Source organism: Asterias rubens, chromosome 15 (assembly GCF_902459465.1).
Source record: "Asterias rubens chromosome 15, eAstRub1.3, whole genome shotgun sequence".
Classification (NCBI taxonomy): domain Eukaryota; kingdom Metazoa; phylum Echinodermata; class Asteroidea; order Forcipulatida; family Asteriidae; genus Asterias; species Asterias rubens.
This window is the reverse complement of record NC_047076.1, coordinates 10,038,946-10,057,841: the sequence shown is the minus strand read 5'-3', so window position 1 is coordinate 10,057,841 and position 18,896 is coordinate 10,038,946. Positions and strand designations below refer to the sequence as shown.

Genomic DNA, 18,896 nt, shown 5'->3' with positions numbered 1-18,896 from the left:
ACTCGACGTTTCGATCAGTATGCTCTGATCATCTTCTGGAGAAAGACGATCAGAGCATACTGATCGAAATGTCGAGTTGAAACCAACGGTTCTTTTTCCGAACCACCCAAACTCATTAGTGGTGGTACTTTAAACCTTTCCACCACGCAAAGTTTCAAATCCTACTGACACTAAACAAGAAACAAAAGAGTAGGAACTTCATAATGATCAGAAGTTTGTCCAGGGTTGTCAGTGACTAGCCAGGCAGGACCAGTTACCCTGTCATTTCACTCATCCACAAGTTTTTCACTGGTCCATATTTCATATTAAATAGAAATGATTGTCAACACTGCACTAGCCAGCTGGACCACTTGAAGAGAATTCTAACTGATTATGTGTTATAACTAGCATGTGGCCAGTGGACCACTGTTAAAGGCATCGACACCTTTGGTAGTTGTCCGAGACCTGTATTCTCACTTGGTGTATCCCATCATATGCATAAATTCAATAATTCTTTGACTCAATTAGTCATCGAAGTTGCAAGAGAATAATGAAAAAAAAAACAGCCTTGTTGCACAACTGTGTGTGCTTTCAGATACCCAATAAACCTTTTAATATTCGAGTGGGGAATTACCTCTTTCTGTGTTACTTCAGAGGGAGCCGTTTTTCACAAAAGCCGTTTATAATATCAAAAGCGCTCTGTTGCTCTTTACCCAGCAAGTTTTTGTGCTAACAGTTATTTTAAGTAATTACCATTAGTGTCCAGTGCCTTTAAAGGAGAATGCTTGTGCATGTATTTCAATGCAAACATGTCAGGGAAGTGGGTTATCCTACAATAGTTTGAACTTATGTAATAGTTGCCAACCAACCTTTTCTAGATCTGCATACTTAGTGAGACAGCATTCACAATAACCTCTTCTACTGTCTCTAACTCCTGTATCCTTATGTCTGATTGGTGTATAAGACGTTGCTTTCCGTGCAGTAGATCTAAATCAATTAAGACAAAATCAAAGAATTTGTCATCAACAGCCGTAGTATCAATTGTTTGCCATCAGTATTAACTGCTACATGAGTTTGTCATAATTGGAGGGTTATCACTAAGCCTGGGCGACTAGTGTGACTAGTGTCAAAGTCCCAACTAGTGAGTCGTGACTACCGTTGTTCAACTTCACGGTTAATCGCGCTGTTTCGACTTCCTGCTTGTTAAACCTCAGACATCAGTGACACAATCTTTCAATCCTTTCAGCTTGAATTTTACTTTATTGCGCCTGCAGCAAATAATAGAGGTGCCAACTGACACTAGTCATACCAGTCACTGAATCAGTCAGAACAATTACAGGAAAAATCCTAATTGCTGGATTATTTTCACTAGTCACCTAGGCTTAGTTGTCCTTGCCAAACTAGGATTAACAATCCAGCAATCTAATCAAGCAATTAGGATTTTTCCTTAATTGTTCTGACTGATTCAGTGACTGGTATGACTAGTGTCAGCTAGCACCTGTATTGAGTGACTATCAAACCAATGCAGGTTCTCAGGACGTAAAATGTAAAAACTCATTTGCAAGTGTAAAAATCTTGATACAGTTAGTTAATAAATGATGTCTTTCTCGTACCACTGTGTGCCCCTTCCTCCTCTCCCGGTCCCACATCTAACTCTCGCCCCCGTGATCAGGTTCTTTGCATGCACTGTTTGCCGGCCCATAAATCATGTTTTCCCAGTCCGCGCAGGTTCCGCTAGTAGATCTTTCTCCTTTCCGTGTATTATTCCTGTTCAGTTTTACTACTTTCCTGTTCATGTCATCATTAGTCCCTCTTTATTTTCTCCTTGCCGTATTATTTCCCCCTTTAATATCCTGGTGGCATGTGTTTTCAGGATAACAGGAAAACTGTTCACAATCAAACACTAAATTTTTTAACAATAACACTTACACTTCATGGTGTGTTGAAATTTTTAAAGTTTTGGTTTTACGTTGCGAGAGACAGTCCGCCATTAACAGTGCTTATGCATGCACGACATTGGAGCAACGTCATATGTTTTCACACCTTTCATTGGTTGGTATTTTATTGAATATTCAGAAGCTAGTATGGCGTGCAAAATAAATCAAAAATATTATTCAATTACTACTTAACAAATTTAGTTACATTTTTGTCCCAAGGCATTATGGCTACTATATTAGAATCCAGAGATATCATAAGGCATGAAAGTAAAACACCCCCCCCCATTGAACCACACACACTTCATAACAATCCGTTTCCCCCCATTTCAGACCAGTAATGTGATTTCAGGAGATAAGAAACCAATCTATGATATTTTCTCTTTAATGTAGACTTAATATTTGTACGCTTTATCAAAATTTATTACAGTATGCAGTAAATCCAAAAATAATTTTTGGGTCATTTTCACTTCAAATATTTTAATATTTTCCCCACATTTGCACACCATAGAATCCCAAATAGTAACCACCTCACGTGATCCATCTAGTGACTAAAGCAGAATGCAACTCAATCTAGCAGATAGCAATTTTGTTTTGAACTTTCGAGGTTGGCTGATGTTTCTTTGACTCATTTGAATGTTGGCATAATAATGCACTAGTGATTAGTACCAAAAAACAATCATTTTATAAATGTTTGAGCATAACCAACGACAGCATGATTAAGCCTGATGAAAATACAGACCGTGAGTAAACTGCATAGCTTCTGTCACCGGTGCAGCTTGCACAATCTTGCGGTAAATGGGAATCAAAGTTGGGGACCGAAAACATATGAGGGTCGATAACGTATGACGCTACGATATGTTCTTATCATATTTTGCCGTTCCCCATCCCCCTTCCCACAGACGTACCACTGTGTGCCCCTTCCTTGTCCATGTCCCACATGCTCTAATAACCCCCACCTCCATCGTGCCTCTGTTAATTCCCCCTGATGATCCCGTGCATTGTTCTTTGTTTCCACTGTACATGCGAAGTTACTGGATGGTCGCGCTATGACTGCGACATCACAAAGGGCGCCTGACAGGGATAGTATAACGCAGAACCCCCGACAGCTCAAGGATAGCCCCAACCCTGAAGTTACTACACGCTCGCGTCTTGACTAAAATGTCACAAACAACACAAACCCACAACCCACGGTTACCCCGAAATTGACCCCAGGACGCATCAATTCAGCAGGGTGTGGGCACCACTATATGTGTGTGAGAACATGGCGGCCCCCACGCGATTTAAGCATCACAATAGTTTAGATAGATGTTAAACCAATGTTTGTATGAGAGAAATCGTTGGTTAGATTTTGCCAAGTTTCCTTGATGGGAAGATCATCTAAACAGTGAATATATGTTAATGTCTTACTGACCTTTGAATAGGTGTAGTTACTGTGACTTCCTTCTCAATAAAGCGTTGCTTGCTAAGGCGTGATGGGTGTGCCTCAGGACTCCTTTGAATAGGTGTAGTTACTGTGACTTCCTTCTCAATAAGGCGTTGCTTGCTAAGGCGTGATGGGTGTGCCTCAGGACTCCTTTGAATAGGTGTAGTTACTGTGACTTCCTTCTCAATAAGGCGTTGCTTGCTAAGGCGTGATGGGTGTGCCTCAGGACTCCTCATATTTCTAGATAAATCAAAGCGCTGTTGCTTGCCTTTGGGTTGGTGTGTCTCAGGGCTGTTCATGTGTTTGTCTCTAGATACTGTCACATCAAATGGGCAGCTACCTGATGGTCCATCCATACTAAGCCTTGGCCAGGAAGACATCTCCTGGGTGGATGGTCTATAATGGCTGCAAACAAATCACATTCACATATTCATTACATTCATTATCCCAAGGGAAGGTACACGTTTGGTAATTACTCAAAACAAATATTAACTTAAAAACTGACTTGTTAACGAGCATTGGAGAGCTGTTGGTAGTATAAAACATTGTGGGAAACAACTTCCGCTGAAGTAACGTAGTTTTTGAGAAAGAGGTAATTTCTCACTAAAATAATAAAAGACTTTGAGCTAGAAGTTTTTTACTCCTATCTGAAAGCACACAAATTCGTCCAACAAGGGAATTTTTTCTTACATCATTTTCTCGCAACTTCGATGACCGATTGAGCCCAAATTGTCACATGCTTGTTATTTTATGCTTACGATGGGATACACGAAGTGATGACACTGGTCTTTGATAATTACCAAACGTGTACTTTACCTTTAAAGTGTCATGGCCAAGTGGATAAGAGCACTGAAATAAAGTCATCAGAGTGTGGGTTGTCCCGGTCATGACACTTTTCTTCTTGAGCAAGATGCAACAATTGCTTCTTTTCACCCAGGGGTATAAATTTAATTGATACCTGCGAGGGTTGAGATTGAAATTAAACTCCAGTTCAAGTTTGCAGCAACAGTAATAAGAATTCAAAGAAACACTCACCGAGATGCATCTTCAGCTTTCAGCGCAGGCTTGCTTAATTTTCTTTCTGCAGACAAAACACATTTTAAACAAGAGTTGTAAATACAAAACAATTGCCAATGTAAACAGAAATGCTACATTTTTCATACTTAAATTTCTTTAAAATCTTCCTTCGCTCAAGAAAACAAACTCCCCTAACTCAATTGACCAAGAGTATTTCAGAAACTATAGTTATTTTGTTAAACAAAGATTAATTTGGGTTCAGCGTGAAATTCATTTGCAAGCTGAGAGATTGTGAGTAGGGGTGGAGCAGGGCAAAGACACAGCAAAGACAGTCATTAGAGATTCAGAACTAAACTAGACAATGGCAAATGCCATCGGGTGCTTTCTCTGCACAAATTGCTTTCCTCACTTGGGCTCAATTTTGTCAAAAGTGCTATTTGAAGTAAAAACCGAATTGACATTGTTATAATCTAATACTGATGCCAACATACCTTTTGTAGTACCAGGCTTTACCCGATTGTGTTGGGAGCCAGTCTGTGGATAGGTACATCAAATTTATAAACAATAATTATTTAAGTCAATAAGTGAGTTAAATATCTCTTATAATTCAACTGGCTTAACCGGGGGGTGGAGGGGTGGGTGCGATATTGCACAATCTTGATGGCTGTGGATGTTGGAATCCATCTATTTTTAATGGCAAGTATTTTGCTCGCTAATAACTTAACTTAAGAGCACAAATAGGGCCACTGATTTTCCGTTTCAGAAAAGTGCAAATTCCGTTTGGCAAAAACATGAATTCCGTTTCAGGCACAACAAATTTCGTTTCATGTTTTTTTAATTAGATAAAAAGTTATTTAATACCCAGGGACACACTTATAAAAATCAATTTGAGATAAGTTACACTGCTGAATTCGTAAAATGTTCATTTGAACTGACAAATTTCAAAAAAATACTTTAATATTTTTTTTTTTTAATTGTGGATTATTTTGTATACTGCTGTTCGATGAAACAAAAACATGTAGTCGGGGTAAAAAGGTTGCACTGTAACTGCAGTATCAATGCACATGATGTGATAGACTCCAAGTCTAAAACTGCAGTTGAATCTCTGAATCAGCCACATCATAGGCTAATAAACAGGATTGTATCCACAAGAGGGCGCTGTTTCAGCATGATCAAAGACTTGGGAACAAGTCTATGGACGTGACCGTTCTCCATCCACAAACAAAATGTCAGCCATTTTGTTTTCGCTTTGGCGACAGAATGTTGACAGTTTACGGTTTTATTTTAGACCTTTCCAAGAAGAAAAAACATTGTATGTGTTCTTATAGATCTTAGGTAAGCTAGTTTGTGTATTATTGTTGGTAAAAGAGAGGGAGAAAATGCAATTTGGGTGAACAAAAAATGTTCAAAACGTGCCGCGATTAATGCCCTTCGCTGAACCATGTTAACAACGTGTGTACATGGTGTGTGTAAACATGGATGATGGTGTGAAGTAGAACAGAATGATCCACGGTTACGATCTCGTACTTTTTAATGGTCTGATTTCTGATGCTTTTTTAGTTTAACAAAAAGAATCTTAATAAAGAATGCAATTTCAATAGTTTTGGCGTCAAGAGAAAAAAAAGAAGGGCGGATTCCGCGAATTCCGTCCGTTTTCCGCGATTGCGGAAAATCAGTGGCCCTACACAAAAGGAACTCCCATTACAACACTGTTGTTTTGGTGTCTGGGCCAGAATATATCAGCCGCTGAGAAAATACGCCCCATGTGAAAAAGCGCCTGAATTTCATATCAAGCACAGAATAGCAGGTTTGAATGTGGGCCAAACTTATATTCCTTAAATGTCACAGTGAATAATGGATAGACTATAGTGACAGCACAGTATTTTCAAGAACAATTTTTTTAAAACAGAAAGAAGGGAAGACAGAAATTTCACCGCCTTGTACTTCATGGATTCTAATTTTCCTGAATTGGCTGCTTGCTGCCAGCCTTTGATTTTGGGAATGGAAAATCATCCCAACATTCCAATTAGTGGTGTCAATTGGTTTATCCTTAATACCTTTGGCGATAGAACTTCAGCTTCTTTGATCTTTTTCTTCTCCTTATTGATGTACTTAATGACAGCTAAAGCAACAATGTTAAGGATTCTTCTAACATTCTTAATAATAGCAGGATAACAATTCAATTTCAACAACTGCTTAGTCTACCGTTGAAATATATAATAACATTTAGGGTTTGACTATTACAGAATGTGCTTTACAAATCTGAGCTAGCGTTGATCAATATTTGTACTGCCTTCAAAAGGGCATTCAGAATTGTTAATACCTACCAGTCAATTATTTGAACAAATTAATATTTCCACAGTAAGTTGTGTAATATTGCAGTGAACTGCAACTTTAAGGATACAGTCAATATATCGGATGTTGACGTTCCAGTTGTGTGCATTGGCCAACACATTACTTGTTCCGTATGTCTGAAAGAAAAAATACTATTTAAGCTTTTAATCTGCTTGTAAGGTCTAATCATAAACATGTTTATTGAAATACCACAATGTGAAAAACATTAGCATACAACACTCCATTGAACAATACATTTAAATTATAATATTACTACTAGCTCTTGGACACTCAGCTTGGGTGGTTTCATGAATTTTGGATCCAGTTCTGGTTCATAATTCAAGTCAAAAATGCACCTTTCCGCACCGCATTTTCAGCCGAGAGTCAAAAACTGCTTATCTATGATAATGATATGCAATGACCCCTTGACGTCATTGGCGATTTTTCCCAATAGTTTTGTGCACAGTTCTCCAGTTTTGGACAATGGAGGGCGCTATTTCCCACAAAAAATAGCGCAGATAACGTCACAATTCCTTTGTCGTGCAGGTTTGTTTTACCTAAATTTTTTCAGAATTTTGGCTTGGGAGTGTTTTTCGGAGAAAAAACAATTTTACCATGTTTTAAAGTGAGGTAAGAGACTCGTTATATATTTTTTTTATGGACTGCTCTATTACAAAAACTTAACAACTTTATATTTCTGAGCATTCTGTAGCTGCTGTTTAAAGCAATTATACACTTTCGGAACAGAAACAAAATAAAAGTTCACAGATTTACAAATAACTTACAGGTTTTACAGAAAGTAATGGTGGAAGACTTCTCTTGAAATATTATTCCATGAAATGCGTAAACACATGTCATCACACGGCGAAATGTGCGGAAACAAGGGTGGGTTTTCCCGTTATTTTCTCCCGACGCTGATGACCGATTGAGCCTAAATTTTCACAGGTTTGTTATTTTATATATAAGTTGTGATACACGAAGTGTAGGCATTGGACAATACTGTTTACCGAAAGTGTCCGATGGCTTTAACCCATTCCGAGCTGAAACCAGTAGGAGAAGATTCAAAGAAAGACATTTGTTGAAACGTATCATCCAGGCATAAGTAACTCAACAGCAAAATGCAGGAGCAGTTTAAAATGAATTCATTGAGTGTTGAGAACAAATATCAATCTTCAATTAGATTTATTTATCTAATTTTCCCCTCTTCACTTTGGCTAAATTCATATAGTCTTACAGATTGTTTGCCATTTTGACTTCAGTAGATCACTAGTCGTTGGTTGATGATTTTTCACCCACAATTTCACACGTTCTCCTCTTTTAGAAAGTCTTTTAACCTGAGAATCTTGGTTCTGATTCCAGCATACAGACTCACTACATTTTGAAACCAGCACCAGACAACAAGAACAGAGGCCAATGTCGCATTTATGGAAGCCGGAATCTCTGCGCTTAGGTCAAGCTAATTTCACGGGTTAGCGGGAATTTTTGGTTTATGTGCTTGCTATTTCACATCACTAGGCATTCTATGCTTTACTAGTGTAACATTATTGCAACCGGTGCCCCACTCATTTTTAGCTTGGCAAAGAAATTCACCCAGCAGTTTTTTTCTGCTTAACAGCTCTATGAAATTGGTCCTAGGCAATAGCTGAAGCTGCCATGCCAAATTGTCAAAATTACTCGCTTCAACTTGTTTGTAATTAAAATGGTACTATAGACCTACCTGAGATATAGTGGCTTTCTGGACAATAGCTTTTCCTCGAGTGACCTGAAAAAAAAAAGAAACAGACTTGATCAATAATGCAATTTGTTTTTTGATCAAATTTGTTATCTTTTCATTACAATTCCTTTTTATTTACTAAATACTAATAATGGTGATGACACAATCTTGTTATGAATAAACAATGCACAGTGCGTATTGGCTCCGACGCTGTTTGGTGTATACTTTTCTTTCATGTTTTAGAGGGCCTCCAACAATCTACCTGCCTCTACTGGAGTATCACTTCATACAAGGGATGACGGTAATTTCTTCAGTGTGTCTCGCTTCAAAGCAAAAACCGGTGTGCAACATTTCGTCACTAGAGAACTACATGTACTTTATGCTGATGATGCAGCACTATGTGCAAACAGTACCGGACAACTTCAGGAGCTGCTTGATGGGTTCTCAAGGTCCTGTACAGACTTTGGATTAACCATCAGCCTGAAAAAGACCGTGACCCTGTCCTCTGAGCTACTTGACAACCACCAGTTACAGACTTTGGATTAACCATCAGCCTGAAGAAGACTGTGACCCTGTCCTCTGAGCTACTTGACAACCACTAGTTACAGACTTTGGATTAACCATCAGCCTGAAGAAGACTGTGACCCTGTCCTCTGAGCTACTTGACAACCACTAGTTACAGACTTTGGATTGACCATCAGCCTGAAGAAGACCGTGACCCTGTCCTCTGAGCTACTTGACAACCACTAGTTACAGACTTTGGATTGACCATCAGCCTGAAGAAGACCGTGACCCTGTCCTCTGAGCTACTTGACAACCACCAGTTACAGACTTTGGATTAACCATCAGCCTGAAGAAGACTGTGACCCTGTCCTCTGAGCTACTTGACAACCACTAGTTACAGACTTTGGATTGACCATCAGCCTGAAGAAGACCGTGACCCTGTCCTCTGAGCTACTTGACAACCACCAGTTACAGACTTTGGATTAACCATCAGCCTGAAGAAGACGGTGACCCTGTCCTCTGAGCTACTTGACAACCACTAGTTACAGACTTTGGATTAACCATCAGCCTGAAGAAGACCGTGACCCTGTCCTCTGAGCTACTTGACAACCACTAGTTACAGACTTTGGATTAACCATCAGCCTGAAGAAGACTGTGACCCTGTCCTCTGAGCTACTTGACAACCACTAGTTACAGACTTTGGATTGACCATCAGCCTGAAGAAGACCGTGACCCTGTCCTCTGAGCTACTTGACAACCACTAGTTACAGACTTTGGATTAACCATCAGCCTGAAGAAGACTGTGACCCTGTCCTCTGAGCTACTTGACAACCACTAGTTACAGACTTTGGATTGACCATCAGCCTGAAGAAGACCGTGACCCTGTCCTCTGAGCTACTTGACAACCACTAGTTACAGACTTTGGATTGACCATCAGCCTGAAGAAGACCGTGACCCTGTCCTCTGAGCTACTTGACAACCACCAGTTACAGACTTTGGATTAACCATCAGCCTGAAGAAGACTGTGACCCTGTCCTCTGAGCTACTTGACAACCACTAGTTACAGACTTTGGATTGACCATCAGCCTGAAGAAGACCGTGACCCTGTCCTCTGAGCTACTTGACAACCACCAGTTACAGACTTTGGATTAACCATCAGCCTGAAGAAGACCGTGATCCTGTCCTCTGAGCTACTTGACAACCACTAGTTACAGACTTTGGATTAACCATCAGCCTGAAGAAGACCGTGACCCTGTCCTCTGAGCTACTTGATAACCACTAGTTACAGACTTTGGATTAACCATCAGCCTGAAGAAGACGGTGACCCTGTCCTCTGAGCTACTTGACAACCACTAGTTACAGACTTTGGATTGACCATCAGCCTGAAGAAGACCGTGACCCTGTCCTCTGAGCTACTTGACAACCACTAGTTACAGACTTTGGATTGACCATCAGCCTGAAGAAGACGGTGACCCTGTCCTCTGAGCTACTTGACAACCACCAGTTACAGACTTTGGATTAACCATCAGCCTGAAGAAGACTGTGACCCTGTCCTCTGAGCTACTTGACAACCACTAGTTACAGACTTTGGATTGACCATCAGCCTGAAGAAGACTGTCACCCTGTCCTCTGAGCTACTGGACAACCACTAGTTACAGACTTTGGATTAACCATCAGCCTGAAGAAGACGGTGACCCTGTCCTCTGAGCTACTTGACAACCACCAGTTACAGACTTTGGATTAACCACCAGCCTGAAGAAGACTGTGACCCTGTCCTCTGAGCTACTTGACAACCCCATAGTTACATACTTTTGATTAACCATCAGCCTGAAGTAGACAGTGACCCTGTCCTCTGAGCTACTTGACAACCACCAGTTACAGACTTTGGATTAACCATCAGCCTGAAAAAGACCGTGACCCTGTCCTCTGAGCTACTTGACAACCACCAGTTACAGACTTTGGATTAACCATCAGCCTGAAGAAGACTGTGACCCTGTCCTCTGAGCTACTTGACAACCACTAGTTACAGACTTTGGATTAACCATCAGCCTGAAGAAGACTGTGACCCTGTCCTCTGAGCTACTTGACAACCACTAGTTACAGACTTTGGATTGACCATCAGCCTGAAGAAGACCGTGACCCTGTCCTCTGAGCTACTTGACAACCACTAGTTACAGACTTTGGATTGACCATCAGCCTGAAGAAGACCGTGACCCTGTCCTCTGAGCTACTTGACAACCACCAGTTACAGACTTTGGTTTAACCATCAGCCTGAAGAAGACTGTGACCCTGTCCTCTGAGCTACTTGACAACCACTAGTTACAGACTTTGGATTGACCATCAGCCTGAAGAAGACCGTGACCCTGTCCTCTGAGCTACTTGACAACCACCAGTTACAGACTTTGGATTAACCATCAGCCTGAAGAAGACGGTGACCCTGTCCTCTGAGCTACTTGACAACCACTAGTTACAGACTTTGGATTAACCATCAGCCTGAAGAAGACCGTGACCCTGTCCTCTGAGCTACTTGACAACCACTAGTTACAGACTTTGGATTAACCATCAGCCTGAAGAAGACTGTGACCCTGTCCTCTGAGCTACTTGACAACCACTAGTTACAGACTTTGGATTGACCATCAGCCTGAAGAAGACCGTGACCCTGTCCTCTGAGCTACTTGACAACCACTAGTTACAGACTTTGGATTAACCATCAGCCTGAAGAAGACTGTGACCCTGTCCTCTGAGCTACTTGACAACCACTAGTTACAGACTTTGGATTGACCATCAGCCTGAAGAAGACCGTGACCCTGTCCTCTGAGCTACTTGACAACCACTAGTTACAGACTTTGGATTGACCATCAGCCTGAAGAAGACCGTGACCCTGTCCTCTGAGCTACTTGACAACCACCAGTTACAGACTTTGGATTAACCATCAGCCTGAAGAAGACTGTGACCCTGTCCTCTGAGCTACTTGACAACCACTAGTTACAGACTTTGGATTGACCATCAGCCTGAAGAAGACCGTGACCCTGTCCTCTGAGCTACTTGACAACCACCAGTTACAGACTTTGGATTAACCATCAGCCTGAAGAAGACCGTGATCCTGTCCTCTGAGCTACTTGACAACCACTAGTTACAGACTTTGGATTAACCATCAGCCTGAAGAAGACCGTGACCCTGTCCTCTGAGCTACTTGATAACCACTAGTTACAGACTTTGGATTAACCATCAGCCTGAAGAAGACGGTGACCCTGTCCTCTGAGCTACTTGACAACCACTAGTTACAGACTTTGGATTGACCATCAGCCTGAAGAAGACCGTGACCCTGTCCTCTGAGCTACTTGACAACCACTAGTTACAGACTTTGGATTGACCATCAGCCTGAAGAAGACGGTGACCCTGTCCTCTGAGCTACTTGACAACCACCAGTTACAGACTTTGGATTAACCATCAGCCTGAAGAAGACTGTGACCCTGTCCTCTGAGCTACTTGACAACCACTAGTTACAGACTTTGGATTGACCATCAGCCTGAAGAAGACTGTCACCCTGTCCTCTGAGCTACTGGACAACCACTAGTTACAGACTTTGGATTAACCATCAGCCTGAAGAAGACGGTGACCCTGTCCTCTGAGCTACTTGACAACCACCAGTTACAGACTTTGGATTAACCATCAGCCTGAAGAAGACTGTGACCCTGTCCTCTGAGCTACTTGACAACCCCATAGTTACATACTTTTGATTAACCATCAGCCTGAAGTAGACAGTGACCCTGTCCTCTGAGCTACTTGACAACCACCAGTTACAGACTTTGGATTAACCATCAGCCTGAAGAAGACTGTGACCCTGTCCTCTGAGCTACTTGACAACCCAATAGTTACAGACTTTAGATTAACCATCAGCCTGAAAAAGACGGTGACCCTGTTCTCTGAGCTACTTGACAACCACTAGTTACAGACTTTGGATTAACCATCAGCCTGAAAAAACCGTGACCCTGTCCTCTGAGCTACTTGACAACCTCATAGTTACATACTTTGGATTAACCATCAGCCTAAAGAAGACGGTGACCCTGTCCTCTGAGCTACTTGACAACCACTAGTTACAGACTTTGGATTAACCATCAGCCTAAAGAAGACGGTGACCCTGTTCTCTGAGCTACTTGACAACCACTAGTTACAGACTTTGGATTAACCATCAGCCTGAAGAAGACCGTGACCCTGTCCTCTGAGCTACTTGTCAACCACCAGTTACAGACTTTACATTAACCATCAGCCTGAAGAAGACCGTGACCCTGTCCTCTGAGCTACTTGACAACCACCAGTTACAGACTTTACATTAACCATCAGCCTGAAGAAGACTGTGACCCTGTCCTCTGAGCTACTTGACAACCACCAGTTACAGACTTTGGATTAACCATCAGCCTGAAGAAGACTGTGACCCTGTTCTCTGAGCTACTTGACAACCACCAGTTACAGACTTTGGATTAACCATCAGCCTGATGAAGACGGTGACCCTGTCCTCTGAGCTACTGGACAACCACCAGCTCACCGTCAATGACACTACACTGGACCGAGTTAACAGGTTCGCATACATCGGCTCAGCAATTACCTCCAACGCTACTCTTGACCCAGAAATCTCTGTTCTACTTGGAAAGGCTGCTTCTACTTTAGGGCACCTTTCTTAGCGTGTATGGAATAACCCACAACTTTCCATCTGCACCAAAGTCCGCATTTATGATGCCTGTGTGCTTAGTGTTCTGCTTTATGGTGCTGAAACCTGGCCGACATACAGTGACAAGAAAGCATTCCACACAAGATGTTTCCGTTCCATTCTGGCAGTCACCTGGAAGGACAAACTTCCCAATGGAACTGTTCAGGATAACCAAGTCTCAGCCGTTGTCATCAATGCTAAAATTCATCCGTCTCTGCTGGGCTGGTCATGTGACCCCTATGGAACCACGTCAAATCCCCCGCTCCATACTTAATGGAGTCCTCGAAAATGGAGACCGACCAGTCAGTCGTCCCAAACTCAAAGATGTCTTGAAGAGAGATTTGGTAGACATCCCCATCCTGTGTTCTCCAACTCTTAAAATTAAAGGTTGGTGCTGGGGTGGGGCTTATTCGTGGGGTACGTACAATGTGAGTACAAAGCCTTTACGACGTTGGATCCGCGTTAATTTTTTGGATCCTAGATGCTCTGTGGTGCATTCTAATGTGAATCCTGGCCACTTCCCTTTGACTTTTTTTAGGGTATATTCGGTATTTTAAAGCTTGGCGATGATTATAAAGCGCGGCGCGCGCCCCAGAAAGGGTGGCGGGCGCCACGTCTTTTCTATAGGTTGGAGAACACTGCCACCAGGTCATGGCCTCAGTTGGCTAGCCACCACTCCAGCTGGATGTCTATGCTGTATGATGGGATGAGACACGATCACCAACAAATTGACAACAAGATGAGGAGAGGAAGATGTCATTGAAGGATGCAAACTACCAGGTATAATGAATATCTGCTTACCATGCCTTCTCCTGATGCACTTGGTGAATCTGTTGCTCCATGCGTGGAACTAAAATACAAGCATGATACAATTCATCATTATCACTTAAACCTCTTGGATCTTTCGATGTATTAAATGACTGAGTACATTTTACATTGTAGGTCAACCACAGTGCGTAAAAGCTATAGCCGTATCCCAATAAGCCATTTGCATGATAGATTTGATTATATAACACCCAAGCAGATCCTTGCCATTTGATTGGAGGATTGTCTGTCATGTGTTAGTTAATGAAATTACTATTGCACGCTACATCACTCAGCATGTATTTTTTGTTCCATCTGAAAAGTACTATTGCACAAAGTGTTAAAACATCACTGCGCGCGCGTGTCTTTGGTTATGCAGCAGTGTTACTGCAAGGCACATAATATTTCGCCGTCTGTGTGTCTCACAACAGCTGAACAGACACACATTGAACCAAAAGAAACGAGTGTAATTTCACAATTATAAATTGTAGGCCTACGCTTTGTTTGTTTTGATAGTTGTATCTTCCAATCAAAATGACAAAGATCTATGTGGATGTTATATAAAAACAAATAATGATCGTGTTCATTTGTGCAGTAGTTGGTTTTGTTCATTGAAAGATGGAATGTTCCATTCAACTCGGCGGTCCATCTTTCAACTCATGAACATATTCACACAATTGCACTCATAAACATTCATTATTTGTATAATATTGTCTGGAAGAATGACGTGTTTGATCACAAGCTACCACTTCAATTTTAATTACTCAGACTATAGAGACAGTCGCTACATGTCACATGATTAGGGCAAGCTTTTGCGTTGTTACATAAGTGGTGGTAAACACCCATGCACAATTGTGAATGAATTTGAATGACACAATGGTACCAGGGTTTGCTCATCTGGAAGTTGCTATACAAAGGCTTGCCCAAAACCATGCAACATTGCAACTGTCTCTATAGTCTGAGGAATTCAAACTTTAAGTGGTAACTTGTGACTACACAAATCATTGTACAAAACATTTTACCATCATTTCCTGCGGATAAGACACTTGGCGGACAAGATGCACACCCAAAATTTACGAAAAAATTATTCAAAGTCCAACGAACAAGGCGCCCTGCCCCGCCAGACAAGACGCAATGTCAACCGATGTGGGCTTGCCACACCACATACTGTTATTTCTGTCATAGAATCCCAGTCTCTGCTTGTACATTAACACATACAAGTCCACTGTGATGAGAAAAGAACACTTACCATAACGTACGTAAAGAGATTGCTTTTTGTTTTCATCATAAAAAATAAAATAAAAGTTTGTATTTTTTTATTGTGTATTTTTTCATTTTTGTTTAAAGATTTTTTCTAAAAAAATATAGTTTTATAGAGATTATTGTCACACACTGAGCACGCAGACACACACGCTTTCCAAACGTTTTCCCCAAAAATTTACTGTAAGCTACTGAAGAGAGAGAATGCTAGAGGGTGCTTTGCGCAATCTTTGAAGATGGCCAAACTTACTCTTTGCCTTGTTGGAATGGACTTGGTGTGGAGACTGCAGGGCTAGCTCCAGAAGGTACGATCAAACCTGCATTCTTAGTGTATTCCAGCTTGACTTCAGGTCGATCTGACACAACGTAACTCACATCCTTGCTCAGAAATGTCTCAACCACCTGGAAACAGCATATAATGTACATGTATTACAATTTTAATATATATTTGGTGTACGGTAACACTATGTGTGTATCGACTTGCCAGGTAGAGTTGGTTCTTAGAGAACTGTCTTTCCTTATTCTACTACCGCATTAGATTTACGGGATGTTCGGGAGACTTCTCAGTTCTGAAAAGAACTGTCCAGTTTTTTAACTACTACCCTGGCGGAAGGTATAGAAAATTGGCAGGACTACTTATAGAATTGTATAACCTCACTACCGCCGAGTCAGTTCTTGAATTTTCAAAAACAAAATAGGAATACCTGTTCAATTAGCATCAACAGTGTTTTAAGCTGTGTTCTCGACAGACTTTTTTTGTTAAAGTACATGTACCGCAACTTTTCTGTGGAATTACAAAATTAAGTCCAATGGGGACACATGGTAAACTGACATCCCAGTCCACTTACAGCGACTGTGATGTAGAATTAACAGGCCAAAAGAGGTCACACAGCCACAGTAACTAAACAGGGCTTCTTAAAGTCCAATGGGGTTGGCTCCGCGTTATAAACCTAACGCGACCACGCTGTAAAACATCAGGGAATATAAGTCCAGGTGGGAGCGCAGAATTTCACCAAAGCCTGTCAAGGTAACTTTCCTTGTGGCAGCGGAAGAAAAAGTGCATTGGGAACTCTTTACAGGCAAGTTTCAAACCATGGTACAGTTTGAGTAATGTTCTAGGAAAATACAAGGAAAGCCAAGACTACCTAAAATAATGTGTACTTATTTAACTTACACCTCCCAGGTCTTCAAGATCCTTCTTTAGTTTAGCGACTTGTTTCCTTACATCAAGGTAGAAAGATTTACCCTTGAGGGGCTTATGCGCCTCAAATTGAAGCTTTCTGCAACCTCTTGGACCTTGATCTGTGTAGATATAACATCATGAAGCAGTTTAAAAATACAGACATAACTTATTCATAAATACCCTGGACAGTTTCACTAATCCTATTGGTGGAGAGTGGTCACGTGGGGGTGTTTAAACAGTTGATAAAGACACAGTTGAAGCTGTTTAAAGGGTGTATGTACTTTTTGTAGGACAAAAAACACAATGTCCACAGATTTACACTAAACTTACACAGTTTGAAGATAATGATAGTAAAAAGCTTCCCTGAAAATATTACGTGCTGAGGTGCTGTAGTTTTTGAGAAATGAGTAAAACAATTTCATGAAAATACACTTGTAAATGCTTAAAATAATTTTCATCTCATGAGACGAAAATTATTTTCATGACATTGTTTTACTCATTTCTCAAAAACTACGGCACAACTTCAGTAGGTAATATTTGAAGGGAAGCTTTCCACTATCATTATCTTCAAACCCTGTAAGTTTAATGTAAATCTATGGACATTTTGAAAAAGTACCCAAATCCTTTAAGAGCGGCCGGCTTCGCATGTTGGGCGCGCAAGCTAATGTACGCCAATTTAAATTACACGGAACTCAATTCATAGCTAGTAACAGGGCGTAATGTGTGTGTACACGCGCGCGCGTATACACACCGACCGACACGCACCAACCAGTTTTACAAAAGTTTTTGAAAATTTGCAAACTTCAAAAAAATTCGCAAAAGAAACAGTGTCATATTGTCTATAATTTTGAGATTATTTCGCTTTTTAAAGGAACAAGTTGCCTTGAATCGGTCGAGTTGGTCTTTAAAAAGCGTTTGTAACCGTGTTATAAAAATGCATTGGTTAGGAAGATGACTTAAAAGTAGAATACAATGATTCACACAAATTTGCCTCGAAATTGCTTGGTTTTCCTTTTACTTTACGAACTAACACGGTCGGCCATTTATGGGAGTCAAAAATTTGACTCCCATAAATGGCCGACCGTGTTAGTCGATGATGTAAAAGGAAAACCACGCAATTTCAATTGATACTTGTGTGGATCATTATATTCTACTTTTAAAATATCTTTCTAATCATATGCATTTCATAACAAACAGTCTCAAACACTTTTCAAAGACCAACTCGTCCGATCCAAGGCAATGTGTTCCTTTAACATCAGGGCATTTATGAATGGGAATGAAAGACTAGTGACTCGTTCTAAAACGGCCTTTAAAAGGCCTTGCAGGGATGTGGCTGTGCCACAGAGGCCCTCGCCATCGGCTCGGGCCTTCATCAAACAGCCACGACCCTGCCGGTTTTAAACGACTGTTTAAGAACTCGTCTCCTACTCTTTTAATCCCTTATTTGGCTCACTAGACTCCAGAACTATTTCTCAAACAACCTATTTTTGTTAAAGTTTTGATATTTTGGAAGATCGATTTTCTTTTGCAATGACATGAATCGTACTCAATGTGAGTGAAGATAAATATTCATATATTTTAGGGTATAGGTTACATGGTATAAGTTTTGGTAATTGTCCAAGACCAGTATTCTCACTTCCAACATATGCAAGTTGGCTGTGAAAATTTAAACTAAATCGAAGTTGCAAGAGAATAATGAAAAAATAATGCAAATGTAGCGTGGTGTAAGGCAGGTAGGGGTAAGGGTAGTGGAGGGACAATCACAGTCACAATACAAATCACAGTGTGGCAAAACAACTCATCATAAGTTAAGGCGAATATTAGTGCTTTGTGAAATCTACTCTTGCCGTCTTTTTTTTATCCCTTGCTTATTATTGTCAGTCTCATCCATAATCCAGTTTCGCGCGGTTCCCGTTAGTGGTTCTTTCCCAGTCCAACTTAAACCCCTGTTTCGCTTATTTTTTCGCCTGTTCAGTTTATTATTATCCTGTCCTGTTTCATTTAAAAGTCCCTTTTCTTACCTACATGTATAT

General features: G+C 40.9%; 1 protein-coding gene across 2 annotated transcripts in view; it reads right to left on the bottom strand.

Moving 5' to 3' along the window:
• The window catches only part of LOC117299887, a 34,069-nt gene that overhangs the window by 8,929 nt on the left and 6,244 nt on the right, over positions 1 to 18,896 (bottom strand). The window contains exons 3-13 of one of the 2 annotated variants that reach the window (XM_033783476.1): positions 16,855 to 16,982; positions 15,931 to 16,082; positions 14,418 to 14,466; positions 8,408 to 8,452; positions 6,761 to 6,827; positions 6,414 to 6,478; positions 4,848 to 4,890; positions 4,375 to 4,420; positions 3,561 to 3,744; positions 3,328 to 3,479; positions 849 to 966 (exon numbers count right to left, since the gene is read on the bottom strand). In XM_033783476.1, the coding sequence (XP_033639367.1) occupies positions 849 to 966; positions 3,328 to 3,479; positions 3,561 to 3,744; positions 4,375 to 4,420; positions 4,848 to 4,890; positions 6,414 to 6,478; positions 6,761 to 6,827; positions 8,408 to 8,452; positions 14,418 to 14,466; positions 15,931 to 16,082; positions 16,855 to 16,982 (1,049 nt within the window). Of the gene's footprint in view, positions 1 to 848; positions 967 to 3,327; positions 3,745 to 4,374; positions 4,421 to 4,847; positions 4,891 to 6,413; positions 6,479 to 6,760; positions 6,828 to 8,407; positions 8,453 to 14,417; positions 14,467 to 15,930; positions 16,083 to 16,854; positions 16,983 to 18,896 lie in introns of both variants that reach the window. The other variant, XM_033783475.1, reaches the window with a different exon arrangement.